This window comes from Lepeophtheirus salmonis, chromosome 6, assembly GCF_016086655.4.
Source record: "Lepeophtheirus salmonis chromosome 6, UVic_Lsal_1.4, whole genome shotgun sequence".
In the NCBI taxonomy this organism is placed as follows: Eukaryota; Metazoa; Arthropoda; class Copepoda; order Siphonostomatoida; family Caligidae; genus Lepeophtheirus; species Lepeophtheirus salmonis.
In genome coordinates, this window is record NC_052136.2 from 27,975,271 (window position 1) to 27,999,358 (window position 24,088).

A 24,088-nucleotide genomic window follows, 5' to 3' on the forward strand; every position below is an offset into this window, starting at 1 on the left:
TGACACACAGCATATATATCTATTAAATATTGAGAATAACATCCGAGGAAATTGCATTTACATACAAAGTTTCTAAATAGTAAATTAACTATTTTTCATATTTGGTGGTTGAAAGTATGAAATATATCAAAAATGTATTCAAGGACAATTATTTTACTCCTTAGAAGTAGAAAGGAAATAAATCGATATTTATGTTGTTATAGGAATTATTATATACATATTGTTTAAACTGTATATATATTAAATCAAATAAACTACATTGGTATTAATAATAATCTCTCAAATAATAAAAAGTGTTAATTATAATTATTGGAGTATTATGTTCTAAACCATAATATTTTGAATTGATTTCTTCATTGATAAGAGTAAATTTTCAAAGAAGGGGAATTGACCATAATGAATGTTTGTATTCCTGTGTCTCAAAGACTCCAACAATTACTATTGTTTTTTGTCCTGCTTTCTTTTAACAAACACAGAAATTAAAAATAGTATGCATTTGAAAGGTAGTTATTCATAACTAAGCAAGGTTATTACTTAATCATGGAACTAGGTTTGAATCAATGTTTAAGCGCCTTTATCCTATTGCTAAGTTTAATCAACAACCCCAGTCAAGCTGATACAAGAAGATGCAATGTGAACAGTGACGGATGCACATGTCCACAAGGTACATTTCTTTTTGATGGAGACTGTCACACCCCAAAAAACTATGGACAAGAATGTTATTCTGTTCATCAATGTCTTAGAGGAACGAATACATTTGGGGATCCATTTATAGCTTGTCTCAATCAAACTTGTGCATGTCGTCCAGGAACGAAATATATGGAAGGACGATGTAAGAACCTCACTTTTTCTATCCTAATAACAACTTCAAATCATTCAGTCATCAAATTAACAACAGCCATCGTCCCTTTGAGTACATTGCATTTTATGACTACGCTACCCTTAACCGAGTAGGTTTAAGATTTTAAGTCATGAAATTACTATGTATGTATTTTGAAATTTCCCGCTGATTTTTATATTGGAAGATGCATTGATGTAATACAAATAAACTGGAAAGTCATCATACATATATATATATAAATTATAATATAAAAATGATAACATTACTAAAATATGATAAAATCAAAAGAATCTTTCTTTTAGGAATACACTTACATCTGACACGAAGAATAATGCTAGTAATATTAATGAATCCTCTGTTTCAACTATTGTAATTGGATCTATAGCCTTTATCCTTCTATCCATTCTCATTATTACTTGTTGTTTTTGTTTCTGCTTTTTGGGCCGATGCATTTTAGTTTCAATTTACTCTGAACCGGCTATTTCTATTCCTGATGATCATAGCATTCCAACTCATCATAAATTCAATGATGATATATTTGATGATTTAGAGATTGGGAGAGATAATCCCTGTTTCCTAGTGGATAAAAGAAAGAATATAGATGTTGGATCAAATGATGATGATGTGAGCGAAAATAATCCAGAATTAGTTAAAATCTCCATCGAGGAAAGGAATCATTTAGCTCCGAACGGGGATGCAACCTCAATCGATCCCGAGGATCAAGCATTTAAAAGTAATGAAAATCTTAGGTATATCGATGACATTACAGATGATGCGGCTAACATGAGCACAAAAAACTCTAGATGTCACTCTTCGTCATCAGAAGGAGAAATTATTTAATCTTGATCTGGGGATTTGTACATTTTTGATCAAATTCTAGCAATCAACTCTCCTTTATATTTTGTTCCTGGATTTATTTACTCATTATTTTTTAGAATAAAAGTTAATAATTAGCTTAAAAATAAAGTGTTTCCCACGGTTATAGACCGGATTTATTTTTCTGTCAAAGAGAAGGAGTACTTTCCGAGGTTTATGTCTGGTTCTTTTTCTCAAGAGTAAACAAACGCAATTTCATCGCTAGTTATCTCTTCAGTATTAATTATTATTACTGACAGTACGCAATATCTATGCTTCAGTTAAGAGAAGGCGCAGGAAAGAGGGGGGATTGAATAATTTCATTATTTTAATATGATTAGTGATCGAGTACGAATTCGAGAAAAAATTGATGATTTCCTTGAATACGAAGGTTATTACCGTAAACTCGTTCCGAAGAAGGACAATTCCCTATACATTTCTTTGTCAGACCTTTTATTCCATGACCAAAGGAAAGCCGTAGAATTGGAGCGAATGGTTGCACTTGAGTCTTACCTGTCTACAAGAGACATCCCTTTCGAAGTAATTAACTTTATATGCCGTAAATTTTCCATTAGTATTCGAGTCCTGGACTCTCCGTCATTTAATAATGTCCTTTGTTTTGGAGACAATGTAGGGGAGTCTACTTGTGTTTTACTTCTATATTTTACACCTCCAAAACAATTTGATCCCATTTACTCTTCGCAGCGAATAAAAAATGAAGGGGTTATTCAGTCAATTCTATACGAATTGCTTTACGAGTCGGTATTGAATCTTCACAGCTCAAAGGAGGCCGCCAAAAGAATGTTGCATGGAGACTTTGACACTTTAGAAAAACCATCCATCTATGATAAAAGCTTCATAGGCACTGCCACCGAGGCACTCAGTCAATGTTTAATCCCATTTCCCTACAAAGTTGCAAAAGCAATTGATCCATATATTTATCGAAATATTGACTATGATGTTTGGATCCAACAGTCTAAGGAAATACCCATCAAGGAAAAAAAGATATATTCTCACCAGAAAAAGAATCGAAATGGACTTTGGATTGGGTTTACAAAGAGTGAGAAGGCTAACAAATCAGCATCATTTTCCAAGGATTCATATTCGTTAGCTTGTTACAAGAACCAAAAATTGGAATCGAGGAATGAAAGGGTAAGAGCCAAAAACGTGTTTAGTCTCACTGACAATACCATAATATTAATATCTATTTAATTTTAGAAAGGTCAAGCTATGGACTCAAGGAGGGATGCATTCTGTTGGACCAAAAAGTTAGACTTTAGTATACCTCCCCCGTGTTGGTCCAACCCCTCTTCTGATCCATCCCAATTTATGGTAAAATATGTATATCCTATTTTGGGCGAATGCCCTACCTTACCAAATGGTGAAAACAATATAAGACCTAATTCAGAACAGTCCATTCCTTTATCACCCCAAAGTAATAGTTTACCTCCTCGGATTAATGGGGTTAATAGACCTCCTCCTATTCTTATACCAAACTCTATCAATACTCATTATAGTATCCTTCCAACTGCTAGTATTATTTTAACACCTCCTTCGGCTATTCTTACTCCACCATTTATTCAATCTCCTTTTACTCCAGGTTCTTATTCCTATTTTACGTGGCCTTGTTTTTATTGAAGAAAATATTTATTGAAAGAAAATGAGTCTGTGATATTTTGAAACTTTTTAAGTGTTTGCTATACATATATTTATGTATATGTATTATTATGGAAGTATATATGAAAGTTCATAGTACAAATATGTATGTTACATGTATGAGAAAATACCTGTTCAATAAAAAATTATATTATCACCTTGTCTTTAGTAACTTATTAATCACTAATCGGTAATTTCCTTACATTTATAAAATAATGATTAATTTATTACTTGATCAATAATTTTTAAATTTTTTGTGGGAATATTCGTCTCAATTATCATTGGTTGAGTAAATGTAAAAATAAATTATTTGTTAATAACGGATCGTTATCTAAATCTATATATACAACCATTATGATCAAATACTAAATTTGAACTCAAGTTTTTTGCATTTTGCCCCCCCCCCCATGTTCGTGATTTGCTGCACATATGTACGTACTATATATTATATTATAACTTGAAATTTCAAAACCCCTTCAAACTGCGTGCTAATTTCGATCCCGTCACGTAGATTGTATATCTCATTAATTATTATCACTAATATATGTTGGGTAACACTTATACGGTGAAACTTATACCTACCTTAACAGGGGCTTCCGAAGGGGGAGAGGCTCTAACCCCCTCTCAAGTAAGGAATTTTTGATACTTACTAGAAAATGTAATAATGTAATTTGGTATTTAATTTTTTTGAGAATAGGTATGGATTTTTGTTATTTTTTTCTAAAAAAATTAATATTTGAATATTTTTTTGTTACAAAATTAAATCCAAGAACCAAGTCCCCGCTCCCCTCCAAATAAATAAATATATACATGTACATAATCATGCGGACGCTCCTGTTAATGGTGTATATCAACTCACCAACTTTCATTCATATTATTAAAAAAAAAAAAAAAAAAGTTCTTTTTGAGATTCGGGAAAGTCGAGTATGCTGCAGAATAGAGGAGGGACATTTGTCCCAACAATTACGCTGACATGCTCATTTCACGAGGTCAAAATTTTATTATACAAGTCCTGCTGGTTTATTGTGGGAGACGTCATAGAGAAGTGCCATGACCATTTAGAAAATTATAAATTGAATTTATAAAATGACCCATCATTTTCAGAGTAACAAAGGGGGTTTCCCCTTCCAAATCGCTTCTGAACTGCAATACAAGGCAAAAAGAACTCATACATAAAACACCTTGTTTACAAGAATGAATAGAAGCTGCATTATCCAATTAGATTTGGTGATTAGAAGAGCACCATTCGATCCAACTACTTACTTTGAGGATCTATTAAGAGATTCAAACAATCCATTTACCCATCACAAAATAAATGGGAGATAAATATATTATGTTTTTAATAGCCTAACAACTTAGATTTTGTAATATATTCAAGGGAGTCTACAAATCCTTATTTATACATAACTAAGAGGCCATATTAATAAAGATATTCGTTTTTTTTGTTGCTCATAAACATTATAATTTGAATCAAAATATAACAATATAAGTATTAAATTTAATAACGTTACATCACTTGATTGCATATTTATCCATAAAGATATTTAAATGCGTTGTCAAATCTTTTAAACACTGTCTATAAATGTATTTTCAATGTTAAAAATTTAAATAAATACGCAAGCTTCCGTTGATCTACATATTGCATTGTGATGCAAAAAGGAAATTGAATATCACACTTCATGATAGAAAAAGCAAAGAAAATGACGATAGATAGTAATATTTGATTTATATGTCGTATAATCAAGAGTAGAATATCTCCACTATAATTACATTTTGAATAAAATATAGCGATTACCTTTCATTTATGGAGAGTACGATAATATTTTATAATTAATACATGAACAATAATGAAGAGTGGTGATTAGCTTAACGACTAATCCCAATACTCTTCTTCCTCTTTAGTTTTAAAGAGTTCAGCTTTTGAGCTGGATTCCTTCTTCTTGCGGATGTCACTATTCATATCTGAATTCCTCTTGCTCTTTGGACCTCGTTTCCCTCCGTAGTACACGTCACCCTGCTTCTCTAACCATTCAGGTACATGCTGCTTAGCCTCTTTTAATACATTTACTAAATCCTTAGCCAAGGGCCTATCAAATTCAGACTCATAGAAACTGATGGACTTCCCACTATTTCCTACTCGCCCGGATCGTCCAATACGATGCACATAGGTCGATATATCTTGGGGCAAATCGTAGTTAATAACTAAAGATACTTTAGGAATATCCAGACCTCTTGAAGCAACTTCTGTAGCAACGAGTATAGGTTTACTGCCCCTTTTAAAGTCCCGTAAAGCTTCTTCTCTCTGTTCTTGGAATCGATCTCCATGAATACTGGTTGCAGGGTGCTGATGGAAGAACAAAAATAGTTATTATCATAATTCTGGGTTTTGTCTGAAAAACTTACTTTATCCAAACACAACCGAGTTGCGAGGAAATCAACACCCCTTTTCTTCCGTGCAAAAATAAGAATTTTTGTTTCAGGATTTACTTCATTCTCCTTGAGAGTCTCTAATAGCTTCGTCATTTTTTCATAGTCTTTCACTTGAACAATGACTTGCTCAATATCCTCACTGGCACCGCCAACAACACCAACCTTGAGGAAAAGATAATCCTTCAAGTACTCACTTGCAAGGATTTGGATTTCTGGAGGAAAAGTTGCACTAAATAGAAGAGTTTGTCGTTTAGTGGTGCCAGGCATAGTGAAATGATTCACAACTTCATCAATGGACTCACGAAATCCCATTTCCAACATCCGATCAGCTTCATCGATAACTAAGAACTCAATGTTTTCAAAGGAAATATGTTCTTTACCCAACATGTCAATAAGTCTGCCAGGAGTGGCAGAGAGGATATCCACTCTATTATTTAACAATATGTATTTACTCGACTCTGTACTGCTTCCACCATAGATCACTCTACAATCAATATTCATTTTTGCGCAGTATTTTCTCGCCTCATCATTGATTTGAACGACAAGTTCTCTAGTAGGACCTTGAGGAGAATGCATGATTGATTATTTTAAATACGTACATGTTATGTAATGAAGTATATGGTGGCATATTTGAGTCTTACCAAGAATGAGAGTTCGAGGTGTTGCTTTATCAGAGCTATTAGATGATATCCTCTTTTTATGTAATGAGTGAATAATAGGCAGGAGGAATGCCGCCGTTTTTCCAGAACCCGTCTGTGCACATGAAATAAGATCATGTTTCATTAAGATAATTGGAACGGCATGTTTTTGAACAGGAGTTGGTCTTGTGTACGAACAGCGAGCAATATTGTCTTGCAATATAGATGTAAATGGGGTATCCCGAAATAAATTGATTGGGGTAGGAGCCCTTTCCGTTGGGGTAACTTCGACACGAACCTAGTAAAAGACATTACATAAATAAACCATTCCCCCATCCCATTGATTATTATTTAATTAAGTCACCTTGTCAAAATTATCAAAATTGTCTCCAATTTCCAATTTCACATTAAACAGTTCGTCTAAGCTTTCTTCCTTAGGGATGTATCCAGGCCTTTTTTCACCCTTCACATGCCTAGCTTCCTCAGACTCATCCGTGGCTTTGCTAGGGCAGTTTCTTATGGAATGGCCCTCTTTTTGGCACCCATAGCATACTAGTGGCTGATTACGTGTTCGGAAGCTCCTTGGCTTATGCTCATTGGAATTGTACTTTGTTCCTGGGAGTACTTGGGGGCATTTACAATGACCACTCTTGGAGCACGTGGGGCATTTCTTTTTAGAATCGGAGTGTTCGTAAGTGGAATGGTCCACATCCTTGGGCTTATCTTCTTCCTGATCGGACATTCTGGTACAAGGATGTACGTTAGTGCTACTACTCAAATAAACTCAAGGCCAGTGAATCAGGGATCCACTTCTAGTGTATCTATGTTCTACCTCTGTAAATTGTAAGTAGATGACTAATGTAACTTGAGCTAGCTGAGTAACCAAGTAACTATTAGTACAAATAATATCCGCTGTGTATTACAATGCAACAGCCAACACAAAAGAAGAAAAGACTGGCGCAATCGTTTCTATAGCTATTAGTATGCAAGTACAAAAGGTCCAGCATGGTCTTATGGACACTGCTATCAAATTTTCACTCCACCTCTCTATAGATTCTAATTACTACTTTATTGTGATAACACAGTCATTTAATTAATAAACCACTAACTTTTAGTTGGTTCATTTACTATCACAGTTAGACCTCATTATTAGATATTAGACTATCTTTAACTCAATAATATGTATCTATGATATTTTATAAACTCCTATACATAATTAGAGTATGTTTCTAATATTATTAACAAGTATCAAGCAAGGATATCGTCAAGTTACATATGAATAATAACGAATAAATTCAAATACAGACTATGTATAAGGGTTGCTTTTAGAAAACAACCTTTAAGATTAAATGTAGTACAAAACTTTAATAATATGTTATTTGATGTACTTATTTAATTAAACTTAAGTATCTTAAAACTAATATCTTATTGAAATAGAATCGACAACAAATTTAAGATTCTCTATTCAATTTAGCAATTGGGCTTAGAATAATATACTTAATAAATAAATTATCTTCTCTGTTTTGGTTGTGATATATTGTTCAACTGTAAAGCTATATAATGTATCTTTGTTGAAAATTTGTCTTCATTTTCAATTGTATTAAGAATTTTTATACAGTTCCAGCTTCATGGAGCTTATAGGGGAAGATACAATCTAAATATTAGATAATCATTGTTTTCTTGAATTTTTTGGAAAGAATTGTATGTTTTCATGATTTGTATTATATAAAATATTAGTTTGAAATAATTACAGTAATTATGCCCCTAATAATAGGTCTTAATAGGATTCATACTTAGTTTTTAAAATCAATTGACAGAATTTCGTAAAATTGTACTTAGTCAATTTGTTCCCTCTTACCTGAAGCCCTTCCTTATAAGTAATGAAACTATTATAAAATTAAAATTATTAATTATTAAAGAATGAAGTAATTAGAATTGAATGGATGACAATTTAAGTTATATTTGAATGAGATTAATAACATCCACAATACGTCATGTTATTCTTACAAATTGGAAATGTTGCAATGAGCTTTTATACTATAAGTCTAAAAGTACTATAGTCTATAGTATAAGAACTCACTGGCAGATCCCTATAAGTATTCTTATAGGGCTCTGAAAAAACGTAATTATTAATTTAATTAATTGATTTAACTTAATGACGTAAGTATTAGTGATGTTTCGGACTTCTCTTGACCTGATCACTGTAGTATATATGCCGAGGAGGTGTGGTGGCTCGGGAATTACTCTGAGTAAGACAATGTTTAAATTTACTCAAGAACAAGTAAACTATGTTAGATTTGTTGCATTCCATAATGAAATACGAACGGAGGACAAAAAAATTACAATGGATTTGTTAGAGGTCTTGGAGCTAAGGCAGTCCCTTTAAGAACCCTTTTGAAAAAACATAGTCAATTCATTTGGACTCACGATCATAATGAAGCATTTAACCAAGTCAAAAAGGTGCTTCAATCAAGCCCTGTTTTAGCCATTTTCGACCATAAAAAAGAAACTTGTCTTCTCACGGATGCATCAAGGAAATATGGACTAGGATTCATTTTATAACAAAAGCATGAAGAAAATTGGAGACTCATACAAGCTGGTTCAAGATTAATTAATTAACGAAACATAACATCGTTATGCTATGGTTGAGTTAGAACTTTTGAGTGTTGTATGGGCAATGAAGAAATTGAATGATTACTTACTAGGTAAAGAATTTGATCTTCAAGTAGACCATCAGCCATTACTTAGTATTCTCAACAATCAGGCTCTTGATATGGTTGAGAACCCTCGTAATTTAAGACTGAAGGATAAAACTACACCGTACCATTTCCATACCGTTTGTAAAAAATAATCCACTCACATCGCTCCAGATGCCCTATCAAGATCACCAGTAGAAGAACCAACTGAAGAAGACTTGATGAATGGAGAAGAAATGATAACCGATGCAAGAAGAATCCTGCGAACTTCAGTGAATGGAATTCTCAGATTCAAAAATGAGACAAATTTTCAATTGGAAAGGGTTCGGGAGGATACAGAAAGAGATAAAGAACTTCAAAAGTTAATACAATGCTTAAGAGCGGACACAAAACTACCTAAGGAATTCAAATGCCTAGAAAAAGGAGGCTATATTCAGAACGGAATTGTTTTATACGGGGGGAAAAATAGTTGTTCCAATTAGACTACGTAAGTCTATATTAAATGCTTTATACGACAGTCATCAAGGGATCGTACAAACCAAACAAAGAGCTCGTCAAACGGTGTATTGGCCAAAGGTTTGATAAAGACATAGAATAAAAAGTTAATTCGTGCGACGTATGCCAACGATATCAATCACCACTAGCCAAAGAAGACATATGGAGTGAAAATGAACCAACCAATCGCACGTTTGAAGAGGTGCTGCTAGATATATTTCAAATTGGGAAGAAATATTGGAATATGGTTGACCGATATTCTGGGTATCCATTTTTGTTCTCATTTGATAGTGCCCAAAGACAAAACAAGTTTTAAAAGCAATAGCTCCTATGTTTTCTATTTTTGGAATTCCATTGAGATGTCGATCGGATGGGGGACCTTAATTCAACTCAAATGAACGGAAGGAGTGTCTCAATGAGTGGGGAGCAGATACAATTATATCAAGCCCTTATCATCCTGAAAGCAATGGTCATGCTGAAGCATGTGTAAAACCCATGAAGACTCATGTGAAGAAGACCGGAGACATCAACGGAAAATTGTTTCTCTGAGCAATATTGGAATGGAGGAACACAACAAAAGACCATTGAAGAAGCCCAGCAGAAATAATGTTCGATCATCAAATTTGATCCGTTGTTCCGACAATAAATTCAAACTTAGAAAATTCAAAATCCTTGACCAATGTCGAGTGGGAGAAGAGAAGAAACAAAATGATAAAAAGCGAGATTTATACCACAACCGAAAAACAAGAAATCAAGACATTATTCAAATGGGTGTGAAAGTAGGAATTCAAGACAGAGTTAGTATGTTGTGGGACCTTGTCGGAATTGTTGTTGGAAGAACCAATGTCAAAACTTATAAGATAAGGCTAAAAAATGGCAAGATTCTTATAAGAAACGGCAGGTTTATTAAACTTGATAGATCTGTAAGTTTTGATGTAAATATAAATGATGTATGATAAAATTTATCTTTATGTTAATAGATTAATTGTTTTAATAAAAGGAAAGGGGAATGTAGTATATTTATGTATGTATATATTATAGTTGTATTATCGGAATGTTATGTTAGTTCAATATCACTCAATCTATATTGTATGTATATATTAGTTATGTTGATATAGATATATATGGAATATCACAATCACCTGCCACTTCTTGAAAACTAAAGAGGAGTTTTCAATTAACTATACATTTATTTATGATTTATCAATTGTTATTATAATAATGAATAGTATAATAATATATGTATAAATTAAGATACAATGATGAATTATTGCCAGAGGTGGGAACACGGACTCAAGGCTTGCGACTCGACTTGGAGTTGAGTCCATATTTTGAAGACCACCTCACAATCAAAGACTTGAGACTTGACTTAAACTCCATAGCCAGGTCTTGCAACTAGACTGGACTCTAAAGCTAGTATATTTTTCTCTCGAGAAAAGCCTTAACAGCATGGATTATAATTATGTACTTGAAATGAGCTTGAATGAAATCTGAGGATTCGATGAAGGACTTGGACATGACCTAACTCTGATTAATGCTATGTCGTAAGCTGTAGAAGTGGAAACGACGTTCAGAAATCTTCAGAAGCTATGGGTTAAAGATATATGTAGAAACTATAATTCTATACTATAATTCAAGTGTGGGGTCATAACATTTTTAAATAAGGTCTATGAAGAAGAACCTATTCAAAAATAACTCATATCGTTTTACATGTCATAAACTAATAAAAGGAAAAAAACTAAAAAAAGATGAATATAGTTCCATCAATATTTGTACCCGAAACACACTCCTTAATCTTGCTGAAGGTGAAATACAAATTGGGTATCTTCCGAAGCAAGACACAGGAAATCATAGGAATTATTCGCCTTTTTTTCTGAGTAATAAATAAATAACGCTAAGTTTATAACAGACAGAACCTTAATAATTCCTCAAGCTCTGAAGTATGCACCTTCTGGTAGCCAAGGACTATCTTACTGTGACATCAGTAGAGACTAGAAGCAGTGTCAGAAAAATAGATGCAAGTGCTTAGAAGTACAAATATTTTCTTACATCAACTGCTCCAGCAGTCTTACTTGCTCAAAAAAACTAATTTTATTATTATGGCTTGGTGAAATAACTTCAGATGAATTATTGAAATCCTTATTTCTGTTATAATAATTATAATTTTTGTATTTTTTTTTTTTACTCTTTCATTGATATGCATTAAAGCAATTACAATCTAAATAAATGTTAATTATCCAACAAAAGATACGAGAAAAACACTAAATAAAACATATCCTGCAAATAAATAAAAATTATACAACAAAGAAAATTTCGTTTTAATAATAATTACATCAACTTTTCATTCAGTTGATAATTGAATAAATTACTAACAATTTTAATTACATCATCCTTAAGTTTACAATAAACATTAGCACTCCACAAATAGAATCGTTTGTTTCCTTCATACATTGACAGATGACGTAAATTTGTCAATAGCAACCTCGAGACTCGAGAGTTTCGTTTGTTGCATTTGAACCATCTTTTGTTTCATGTAAAAATTATTTAAAATTTTTATAACGCTCTTTGGGTACGTTTTTTAATGCTACGTTGTTCCAAATATTTGTTGAAAAGTGTCAAGGTGGGTGTATGCATATACTTGTGTAAAAAGGATGTACTCGAGTAATATACCTTTATTCTAACTAAAAGGGATTAAAGGACTATCTACTAAACTGTTTCCACCCGAAAATAGAGATATAAAAGACACAAGCCATATTATTCATCCGATAATCTGTCCAGTTAATATCTGTAGCTATATCTTTTTGTAATATTTATTTTAATCTGTAAATAAAGATGATGGTTTTTTAGCACATATTTTTTTTTAATGTTGACTATTTTTAGAAATATAATGATCATCAGGTATCTCATAAAATGACTGTATCTGCATTTCAGTCAATTCATAAAATCCTTGGAAATTTTAAATCATTTCTTGCAATGTCTATGTGAAACAATCATTAAACAAAATTACTAACATTTTCAGGAATTTCATTAAATGCCTGTTACACAGTTTGACTGATCAAGGATATAAACATTCTTCATGATCAATAATCGCGTGAACTTTCCATATAAATGTTTTATGTCAAAGAAAAAAGAAGCAATCTACAATTTATAACAAAATGATAAATGTTTTACATCACACGCTAACTTTCTACCCAATCCCTGTAGGGTAAGCAGAGGTTGTAGAAAAGTATGTTATAATACCAAGTCTTATTTTTTCCAAAAGGAAGGTTTTGAGACTCCTAGACCCGTCAGTTCTCGAAATTTTGTGGCCATCCAACCCCTTAATATACCTCATATTGTCTCAAAATTAAACACACCAATAACTTTCATGGCTTATTTTCAAGCCATACATTTATTAACATGTTATTACTTCATTTTAAATATATAATTATGACTCATTAAGTTTGAAGTAACTGTGTGCCCTGGAAATTTATAATGTGCCTAGGAATACCTAACAGCTTTCATCATGAAAATTATAAGTAACACCCTTAATAACAGTGTTCAAATATTGAATATTAACATAATTTTATTATTAACATTATGCATATCACAGTAAATATGAACCCTTCACCTCATATTTTGGACGCCACTTGTAAAAAATCCCAATTTCTACTCTACACCCATTTGACAAATTCGATATATATTCAGACTTCTTTGAACCTTGCAGAATGAAAAATTTGGATGAAATCTAATGTTCTTGGTCACCCTGTTGTTTGTTTTGAAGAACTTTTGAAAATACTGGAAAAAAGTTTATTTCAGATAGAGCTAATAAAATTACTCAAAGGTTACCTTTTAGTTTCAATATTATTTACCAAATGACCACATCATGTCATCAATAAATTAGACAGAAATTAGTAGAAAAAAAATCATCAAAGTAGCGGACTTCTATTAATAAAGCTTTGTTCTTGTTTTAACTATTGTATGTATTTTAAAAATTTCTCAAAATCGATGTAAATAAATCAATTAAGTAGAAGGTTAGGTTTTTTGTGATGAAATTTCCTTGCATTCAATTCCCAGCATGCCCAGTACTTAGTTCCAAATAGAGCAAAATAAGTTCCAAGGGAAATATCATCTAAAAGATGGAACAAGTCAGACTCTGAAAGTGTATCTTGGGTTGTAATTTTCCTATTAATGATGAAAAAAACCCTTTAGAACAATACAATCTAATATAGTTGAGAGAATAAGCACCATTTAAAAATAAGAAATGTTTTCTGAATCGATCTTGAGATCGAATATAGCATAGATTTAAAAAAAAAAGTGATATATAGCATAACTAGATGTTTTACTTGGTAGTCCAGACAAAAACTACCAATTGATGATGATACAAAACTTTGTGATGTACAAAATCTACAATATGTTTGTAAATATACATGATTTAAAAATAATTATAATTATATAAAAGGGTCATATATCTAGTAACTCATGTTCTAACACAACCAATGTGGATTTCTACGACATATAAGATGGAACTCGAAGAAGAATATTACAACCAACTATTGTGACCTTCTTTGCCATAACAAATAAACCTTTTTTCTATTAATGAAATGGACTTAGATAAGTTAATGATTGAAATCGGATAAAAAAATAGGCGTATTTATTGTTATATACTACTTTTTTTAAGCGTATTAATCAATTGAAATATATACAATGCATATTAATTTTCCCCATAATTTTTTGAATTTCCCTCCAACCTTCATCAATGAACTAGGCATTATTATTTGAATTATATTATTTATTTTTTTAAACTCAAAAGTATCTTCCTGAGCCTGTCCTTCTTCCGGTTGAGGGCGATTGGTTTATAAGTGCTTCCCTCCAAGTGGACCCGTTTATTGTTTCCTTCCTATCACGGTTGAATAATTATACAAATTAAGAGAGACAAATAAAATTAATAAATATACTAAGCACTTTTATTGGAACGGAGTTCCCCCTATTGGCACCATCAACCGTAGGAGAGGGAAGACTGCACGCTGATTGTCTTAGAAAAATGATTTAAAAAAACAACTAATTAGATTAGATTCAATTATTATAGGCTAATAAATCACTTGTGCATGAGGTGGCTTAGCTAGAGTATTTTCCTCATATTCAAAACCCTGTGAAAATAATAGTATGAATTTTTAATATTAATCATAATTATTTAAATTTCTATAGACATATATGAGCCAAATTGAGATCTTTAATATTAGTCTATAAAGACTCGAGATTATCATTACTTTGTAACTGCAAAATTAAAATGATAAATTAAATAATACTTAATTAATATACTTACAACCTTGCCCAAGACATCATTTACCAAACGTTTGGTCTCTATGGTCCTTATCCACGAGTTAAAGCCCTTGGGACGTCACACTGGAATGAGACATGACTCAAACGATCCTACACCTGAGCCCAGGTACACGCTGGGCAGCAAAGGATTTTCTTACAGTCCTTTGTCATAGGGATCACTGATGCCAAAACGGAGCATCTGCCCCCTGAGAATCTCCATAGAGTTCCTCATGACTTATGATTCCACTCCGAATACGAAAGAAGAAATCAGACATCCGAGGAAGTTCCAATTCCCTCAATGCGTAAAGGCTTAGAAGTATCATTGCTAGGCTATCATTTACAATGATCTTAGCAGGACCCATAGACTCCTTGGTCTTATGTGACTTTGATGAAAAGATCCGGGACCCATTACGGTCCTCAATCTTTTCCATATACCCAGAAGACGTGAGATTCATGCAGGTCCATCCCCTTTGACCGTGACCCTCTAAAAAGAAAAAGAGCAATGCCCAATCTCTTAGTAAAATTATTGGCAAATTTTCTGGATCCTGCTGAGTCATATTTTGCACAGCCTTAGCTAGTTGTGAAGATCAACGGAATTGAGACAGGAGGACGACCAAATCAAATGGTCGCATGAAAAAATCTCCCCCCTTATTGGCACGAACGATTGCAGTGTTGTGCGCTATCCTTGCAACCTTCCCTGCCTACATCATTCGATATTGAAGTTAAGTAGAATATGATGACTCATTTCCATCAGGATGGGATTTGCATCATTACCAATTGCATTCATAAAATGGTCAATAACGGCACCAATGCACTTTTTTTTTTTGCATGTATCACACAATACCCGCCTCGAAGGTCCTCCAAATATTCCAAAACTTAGGTTGGAGGAATGCCGACGGGCCGAACATAGAATTTCCAAAGAAGGCCCGCAATGGTGAACCCAGGTACTCTGTCCTGTACATAGACAAGGAAATGACTCCCAGTTCTGAAGTAATTCCTTGCCGTTACCTTGGCGTACTTTCAGTAGCACCAGGCTTCTAAAGCTGCGAGTACTTCTTCCTGTGTGGAGTAATACCTCGTCGCAGGATTCTTTATACCCTACCTTTCATGGGTCACCAAAAGCCTTGCCTGTTTGACGTCTTCGAATGCCTTGATCTATAAAATAAAAGTTAAGAATTATGATTTATTATATATCAATATATATGATTCAACTTACCTGCAATACAGACTAGTACTATTTGGACATTGCCATGCTGCTTCGTAATTATACGACCCCCCTCTTCACACTGTGCTTTTGTTGAAATTATTGCTTCAAACTGCTCAAATAGAATGAGGAAAAGTGACAATTACAGATGAGGAGAGTTGAATCTCTCACAAATAGTTAAATAATATAAAGTAATGAATTAAGATGGTAAACAAAATTAATAATAATATTCTTACATCTTTTAAGCAGAAAAGGCGGTTTCCAATGGCGGCTCCATTGGACTAAAGGTTAGGGATATAGAAATGGTTATAATAAGTGATTATATTTATAATTTAGTCGAACTTATGTTAACGTTTTTTCGGTCCGGCCTTCCTGGACTTTGAAGTTTATGTTATGATCGAACTTATTGATGATGTTTCCAATTCAAATAATAAAACATAGACAAATTAAATAAAAATATTATATTCTTATTACTCACTTTAGGTTGAGAGGCAGGAGCTTGAATATTTTCCTCATCATCTTCAATACCCTATCTTAATAAAAGTGTGAATTATTGATATAAATCAAAATTATTTAAATTTCTATACATGTACCTGAGCCCAATGAGACATTCATTATTTGTATTGAGCGACTCGAGATAATGATTATTATGTAACTGCAAAATAAAAATAATAAAATTAATAATACTAATAATCTTGCTGAAAACCTCATTTGCCATACGTTTGGTCTCGATTGATGACTCATTTCCACCAGGATGGGATTTGTGGGATTGCCTTTTATATACATAAATTGTTCAATGACAGCAGCAATGCTCTTTTTTGCATTTATCCCACAATCCCGGCCTGGAAGTTCCTACAAATACTTCGGTTGGAGGAATATGGACGGATCAAACATTGTAAACCTGTCCTGCACATAAACTAGGAAATTACACCCCGTCTTGAAATAATTCCTGGCAGTTATCATGCCGACCTTTTTAAAGCACCAGGCCTTGAATACTGCAAGGACTTCTTTCTGCTTTGTTTTTCCTTTCTTCTTGTAATACAGACAAGTACTGAAGCAGGGTTGTGGTGCTGCTTCGTAATTATGCAAAACTCTACTCCACTTTACACTGTCATTTTGTTTAAAATGTTGTTTCAAGATGCACAAACAGAATGAGGAAAGGATTATAGTTGAATCTGTGACAAATAATTTGGTCTTATTCTTGCCTATAATAAATAACATAAAGTAATGAACTAAGATGATAAACATACTTAATAACAATAATCTTACATCTTTCAATTCCTTGTGTTGCTGACGATGCATCACAAGGAACTTGCCAGACCTGTTTGCTCCTCCACTTGGGATTGCTCCCCCTCTTGATAGGACGCTGAAAAAAAAACTCGGCTCAGAATCAACAGGATCAGATATACTTCCTTGTTCTGGCTCATTTGACACGACGGAAGCATATTGAGAAACAGCACTTCCTATAAAATAATAAATAATTTGATATATATTTACCTTGATTTAATAAGTACCTTCATTCGATGTAAAAAACGTTAACGTAAGTTCGATTAAACTTTATATACAATAACTTATTATCAACATTTCTATAGCCCTTAACTTTAGTCCAATCGAGCAGCCAGTGGATACCGCCTTTTCTGTTTGAAAGGAACAATGAAAGTACTTATTAAATCAAGGAAAGTATATTGCAAATCTGTTATTCAAATATATTATCATTTTATAGGAACTCCTCTTTTTAAAATATAGTTCCAGCTCGTCAAATGAGCCGGAACAAGGAATGATATTTGCTTCTGAGCCGAGTTGTTTTTTCAGCATCATATCAAGAAAGGAGCAATCCCAGTTGGAGGAGCAACAGGTCTTGCAAGTTCCTTGTGATGTATCGTCAGGCAAACAATCATACTCCTCCAGCGACCAGATCCCGGACTTGTATAAAAAAAACTTCATGCCAAGGTGGACAAGCAGGGGTTCGAGTCAAGCCAGCAAGGATGTGATAAAAATTTAGATTATCTATTGGAATCAGTGATATATAAGAGTTGGCTGTTCCTAAAGTTTGGGATGAAATGCAAAGATTTGTTTCGTTCTTAATATAACATTATACTGGATAGAGTAAATTACAAGAAATATCATAAACAAAGTCAGCCATTTGAAAATTTTTACATCGATGTGCAAAAAATGCTAGTCTAGCAGAGATCAATCATAAATGTCGCGATGATGATATATTAATACGACATTTAAAAAAGTTTACCCATAGCAATGTATTCAAATAAGGATAAGAGAAGACAGAAATAAATATCTAGGTGGATATAATTATACTATACAAGAATCAGGATGTGAAGCAACGATCACAGATATGAAGTTTTTGAATGAAATGCATATTCTATATTCATATATGGGAAACCACTTCAAAAAGTGTATTAGTGCAGCGACTGGGAAGTCATTTTCCTAAGTAGGAATAATTAAATTGAAGATTGGATATGGAATTGAAGAAGTTGAAGAGAATGCAATTGTAGTCGAAGAGTGTGTTGGAATACTTATTTGCTGGACTACTTGTAAAAAACTAAAGATTATCCCGTTCAATTACAAGAAGATATGGACAAATTCAAGCATGGTAAAAACCAAGAAAGATGTGGATGATATAATTCCAACATACACTGAAAACAACGTATACACCAATGACAATATAATAATGATGTGTCGTTCGTATTTTCGTGCCATTTTTTTGTGCAAAAATTAGCTACGTCATCAAAACAGCAATGCCATTTCAATAGCAGTAGTAGTTATATATATGTAATCAATGCCTTTGGAGCAAAAATGGAAAAGAAGAATATAAAAAAACTATTTGTACCGTTGCTTCATGCAATTCTCCAAATGGAATTTCTTACTTGAGTTTGCAGGAGGAGTGACAATATGCCTCAGTTTCCCAAAATCTGTTCCAGTCATTTTACTAATAAAAAATATGAGAGATTTGAAGAATGAATTGTTGGGAAAGGCCGCTGTGAAAAAACTAAAGAAGGATGCCACTCCAAGTTTGAAACTGTTCAACTCTGTAGTGGATGATGGAGATCCCAATCCTCGTGAAGATAAAAGAAGTGAAAGATTGGCTAAGAGACAGAAGAGAGAAATGGTCCATCAAGTAATAAGAGAAGTTGAAGTTAAAGCCAAAGATTATTTGAAATATTGGAAAATTTATTATAAACAGAAATCAAGTATCGGTGGATCCAAAGAATACAGAAGTACTATTAAAAATTTCGGGCTCGAAGAACATTTAAGAGATGCAATCATTCATGTAGATGATAAATCATATAAGTGTATTTTCGAAAGACTTAACAAAATTATCTGCTCCATCAAGATCATTATTGTCTAAGAAAAGTAAGTTTTTATGGATGGCTGAACATCAAAGCGTATTAGAAATAGTCAAGAACGCAACAATGTCATTTTATAGCAGGAATACCTCCAATTTTATAAACCGATGCTGCAATGAAAAAAGGATTTGGTTACGTACTAAAGCCAAAATATGAGAGTGGATGAAGGAATTTAATTGAAGCGAATTGCAGATGGTCCTCCAAAGAAAATTATGGAATGACATCACTGGAGATGATGGGAGTTTATTGGGCTACTAAAAATTAAAATGTATACCTACAAGGTTAGGAGCGTTTCATTATAAAGACCGATCATAATGGTAACTATTATGAATAGGAAAAGACTCGACGAAATTAAAAACCCGGGTAAAAGAGAAATTAACGAAAGAAGCCTAATGAGATAATAATAACAAGTTCATTATGAAAATGGACTTTTAATCTTGTACTCCTTGGGGATCTCGCCGAAGGACAACCACTGTATTAGGATGATTTGTTCATCTTCGTATTCCATGCTTATTAAAGCCGCACAGCGGAAATTTAAGCCTATTATAACCACTTTTTATTATTTATATGGGTTCACTATCCCCGTTGAGAAGTCCACGGTCACGCAAAACCAGGAAGAGTTCAGGTTCGTCAGGATTCATTCCGTCGATGTGTGTGGCGGAATCAGAAACATCATCGATAAGTTCGATGATAACAGAAACCTCCGAAGTCCAGAAAGGCAGGACCAAAAAAACGAGTTGTTTTCGACTAATAGTGACAAAAAGATATTTACTGTAAGTCGAAAAGAAACAAAATGGCAGTCTTCACGAAGACATATGACAGCATTGATTCAACAAAACTATCTTCTGTGGCTCATTTAACCTGTGAAAAAAAATGCAAAAACCAAAGTTATGAACATTTGTGAGGCCATACAATTTACAATAATTTATTTTCAACACAAACTTGTTGACCATAGAATGATTTAAAATAAACTTCATTATCCAGTCCATAATATTACTAAAGGCAATATAGTTATATATAATAAATAAAATGATAGGACCGATATTTTATCTTGAATTTGAAATTATTTTGTATTTACTCCAGTAAAGGCATCATCCTTTCAGATTGATTTTTCCTAAGTGAGTTTATTTCTGATTTTAATTAAATAAAATTGCTTCTCCGACTGATATAATTTTCCATGATAAATATGAGTATAAACATGATGTTGATTCTAGTTCATTCTGAAAATAATGATTTCATATGATTAAAAATATATTTCTTTCAGAGTTGTAAATTATAAGCACTCTCAGTGTAACCAAAAAATATACTACTAATAAACAACCCCACTTTAGAACTAGCAAAGAAAAATAAGCAGGAATTACTCAGATGTCGATCCTAAATTCTACTCCACAAGTTCACCAACGACTTTTAACTACCCAAAAAATGATCCAGGTTAATTAACGGTATTCATGAGCACACGCACTTGTGGTGACTTTATACTTGTTTGTTCATCTGTACAAGAATGAAAGAATACTCAATACTGAGAATTACAATTAATAACATTTATATCCAAATATAAGCTTAATTTCGCACGCGAGAAAATGCTTATAATTTACAAATATATTAATTCATTCAATAACTTAAAAAGCATAATTTTATAAAATTAATAACTTACAGTAGAATAGCCAATAGCATGTCCAGTAATCCATGTCTTCAGATCATTATTCCACGGAAATCTGTTGGAGAATAGTGGACAAATGGATCTGTTCCACGCGGAAGTGAAAGGTTTCATATTCCTCAGATAATAATGTAGAATAGCCATTGTTCAATAATATGCTACAGCCTGTAGGATTTATTAACAAATCCATATTCCCTCCCTAATATATTAAAACGAGTTGATCTCAAGTATCAAAAGAAATTAAAATGTTTAGAGTGCTAACTAGGGATGTTTCTTGCCTTTAGCGTTGTTTTGATCCTTATTCAGGACTGAAAACGGCAGCTCCGTCTCGGTCCGGTCGAGTTCAGTACTACATATCAGTCCATAGACTGATATCCTTGATGATGCCACTCAACTTAATTCCTTCTTTTTGCTTCATCCAGGGATGGACCCAACAACCTCCAGAACTTTAGTGGTAGAGTCTTAGTCGAGATGTACAATGGATGTTATTCTCCAATACGTAACTGTAACTACTATACTTATAAATCACGTGACAGAATATGGATCCTCACCAAATCATCAAAATTTTAATACATACTAAAATTGGAGCATTTTTCAATTGAAAGGGATAATTAAACTGATTGCTTTGATATATTCATGATATCTAATCCTCAAAATAGATGTATACATAATAAATTAACAAAAAATTTGCAAAACAAGGAGTTTAGTAGGTTATTTTAAATGATGAATTTATGAAGGATCGATTTTTGAAGGAGTTCTTGATGTTCTCAAGTCTGAAATTCAGTATCTTTAAATATTCCAGAAGAAATTCTCGTATAGCTCTTTAAATACCGTTAAATATAGTCATGAATATCACAATGAAATGCTTAAATTTATGTGGAACTTTAAGTATTATATGTTATTTCAACATTACAAAAGTACAAAATAAGTATCCCAAATATGATCAAAGTAATTCGTAATGCAAAGATAATTAGTGAAAAATAAAAATCCATTCTACACTTTTTTGAAAATCATCTTGCTTCGACGCATCACATATTATTTTAAAAAATAAAATAAATTGTACATATTGACAAGGAACCTGCCACTTAATTTTTTGTATAGTAAGTTTTATTCCAATTATAATACGAAATGTTGTATAATTAATTCATAATAGTGATAATCTATTCATATATTGGATGTCAAAATGGAACGGGTAGACTAATTTAGACAGTAGTATCGATAGCCCATATCCTTCATTCAATTTATGAGCTTTGAAGGATCTAACTATTGTAATTTTAAGTAATTACATTAGTAAAAAGTCAGTAAAGTTGCATTTATTTACGCTTAAAGTTGAATGGATTTGGAATTACAATAAGTTTTATTCAAATAATTATTTAGTGATAATAACGTAATTAATTCATTAGGAAAAACAAGGTATTGAAGATTTGATCCAATTGGAAACATCAGTCAGACTGTACCAATTTCCTAAATCAAGATAATGTAATTTTTATTAATTAGGTACATTTAAATCTCTTTAAATAACAACCACGGCTGATGAGTGACTTGGAGTCATCAGTCATATCATCATATGTTTTTACACACGGAGACGAATGGATTAGCCATATAGAAAATATGTATACATCTATCTATGATTTGGAGTTACAAATTTTTCAATAAATAGATTCGGAGCCGAGGTTTCCAAATATTATAAATCCAACCTCAAGAAACTATACCAATCAATTTAAATTCTCAGTCCCTATAAATATAATAATAAATATTATAATCAATCAACATAAACAATTTCATTAAAACTAAACAATTCTAAAAATCATTTATTCTTAATTTATAGTTCGAAATGATATTTTGTTATCTTGTCTTACATAATTCAAATATTTGAACTATATGGGATTCTAGATCCATTCGACTCCGTGAGTAAATAAGCTCGATTCTACTGACTTTGGTACATAAGTATTGAATAATCAAACGAGGAAGGAATAATATTTCATATTCATTATTTGAATGAAACTCACTACATAATGACCTTGTACAAACACGAACTGAAGTTGATACTATATTTTTGAAGGGCAAATTCATCAAGTTCAATAATTTTTTTGACATTTACGTTTGAAGCCCTTTAGCATATGTTTACTTAGATTTTGGGTTGTCAATAATAATCACTTTTGCCTCAAGAACATTTTTTTTTTTTTTTTTTGAGATTTCAATAGAATATTTGCATAAAATACCACATGATATTGATTTAAAATTAAGACTATGACAAATATTATAGCTTTATAATTGTACAAATTTCTTATGAGCTTACCAACAGGAATTTCTCATCAAAAATGATGTTTTTCACTACAACCTTAGAGTTAAAATATTTATAATTATTGTATTTTATCTCTATGACTAAAACAGATTACGTGACTGCACTGGAGCTTGTGCTCCTCCAGATGGTATTCGAACCATGAAGATAAAACTGGTTATGCATACGTCATTTAAAAAAAGTATATGCTGGTAACCTCCTTGGAGTCCAAGCTATTATTGCTCTTAGATATTTCTCCCTATTTTGAAAATTCTAACTATTAGGTAGCAAGTTATGGAATTTCTATAAATTAATTATTATAGTAACCACCTATCACTGATATGGATCAATGTTGCCAAAATATACTTTTCGTTTTGATTTACACTCACAATGATTTTGACAATTCTCACATCCCTAATTATTTTTAAGTATTAAGTATTTTAATTAATAAAAGAAGTGCTCTTCCTGCTCTTATTCTCTTTATTTTCCCCCTCCCTCCTTCTGCTAGTTAAACTAATGCAATGTTCTTGAACAGTGGTTCTCCAGCTATACATGAATCAATATTAAGATCCCTATGTACGCCCATTATGACAAAACTGTATATACAATAGCTGGAAGCTTAACCTATTCATCCAACTAACACTACATGGTACTCGATCATAACATAGTTTG

At 32.5% G+C, this 24,088-nt stretch overlaps 2 protein-coding genes and 1 long non-coding RNA gene across 9 annotated transcripts; 1 reads left to right on the forward strand and 2 right to left on the reverse strand.

Annotated features, from left to right (window-relative positions):
- Positions 1-498: 498 nt before the first annotated feature.
- Positions 499-3,509, forward strand: otu (ovarian tumor). 4 transcript variants are annotated; one of them, XR_011780928.1, is made up of 4 exons: positions 499-950; positions 1,144-2,236; positions 2,322-2,848; positions 2,915-3,509. XR_011780928.1 is itself a non-coding variant. In XM_040713844.2 (3 exons), exons 1-3 carry the CDS (start codon positions 2,030-2,032, stop codon positions 3,332-3,334), a joined length of 1,074 nt encoding a protein of 357 aa, XP_040569778.1. In that variant the 5' UTR covers positions 1,932-2,029; the 3' UTR covers positions 3,335-3,509. The 4 variants fall into 4 exon arrangements, 2 of the variants coding, with proteins under 2 accessions (XP_040569777.1, XP_040569778.1); XR_011780927.1 differs by having other exon boundaries at positions 1,144-2,848; XM_040713844.2 differs by lacking the exon at positions 499-950 and having other exon boundaries at positions 1,932-2,236; positions 2,402-2,848.
- A 1,554-nt stretch (positions 3,510-5,063) lies between these two features.
- On the reverse strand, positions 5,064-7,355 carry LOC121119223 (probable ATP-dependent RNA helicase vasa-like). The gene is made up of 4 exons (XM_040713842.2): positions 6,785-7,355; positions 6,424-6,718; positions 5,756-6,342; positions 5,064-5,696 (listed from the first exon to the last, which is right to left on the reverse strand). Exons 1-4 carry the CDS (start codon positions 7,160-7,162, stop codon positions 5,226-5,228), a joined length of 1,731 nt encoding a protein of 576 aa, XP_040569776.1. The 5' UTR covers positions 7,163-7,355; the 3' UTR covers positions 5,064-5,225.
- A 3,406-nt stretch (positions 7,356-10,761) lies between these two features.
- On the reverse strand, positions 10,762-16,193 carry LOC121119899 (uncharacterized). Of its 4 annotated transcripts, XR_011780932.1 has the most exons (5): positions 16,129-16,193; positions 15,921-16,067; positions 13,440-15,866; positions 13,222-13,388; positions 11,754-12,431 (listed from the first exon to the last, which is right to left on the reverse strand). It is a non-coding gene; the product is annotated as an uncharacterized lncRNA (long non-coding RNA). The 4 variants fall into 4 exon arrangements; XR_005864883.2 differs by lacking the exon at positions 11,754-12,431 and adding an exon at positions 10,762-11,198 and having other exon boundaries at positions 13,440-16,067; XR_005864882.2 differs by having other exon boundaries at positions 13,440-16,067.
- Positions 16,194-24,088: the final 7,895 nt, after the last annotated feature.

Bases quoted from the DNA above. Each gene is read 5' to 3' on its own strand.
- otu (XM_040713843.2), top strand. From the start codon at position 2,030: ATGATTAGTGATCGAGTACGAATTCGAGAAAAAATTGATGATTTCCTT. The intron at 2,849-2,914 runs GTAAGAGCCAAA...ATTTAATTTTAG, and splicing joins TGGAATCGAGGAATGAAAGG to AAAGGTCAAGCTATGGACTC.
- LOC121119223 (XM_040713842.2), bottom strand. From the start codon at position 7,162: ATGTCCGATCAGGAAGAAGATAAGCCCAAGGATGTGGACCATTCCACT. The intron at 6,343-6,423 runs GTAAGACTCAAA...ATTCTCCTCAAG, and splicing joins ACCTCGAACTCTCATTCTTG to GTCCTACTAGAGAACTTGTC. The intron at 5,697-5,755 runs GTAAGTTTTTCA...TTCTTCCATCAG, and splicing joins CTCGGTTGTGTTTGGATAAA to CACCCTGCAACCAGTATTCA.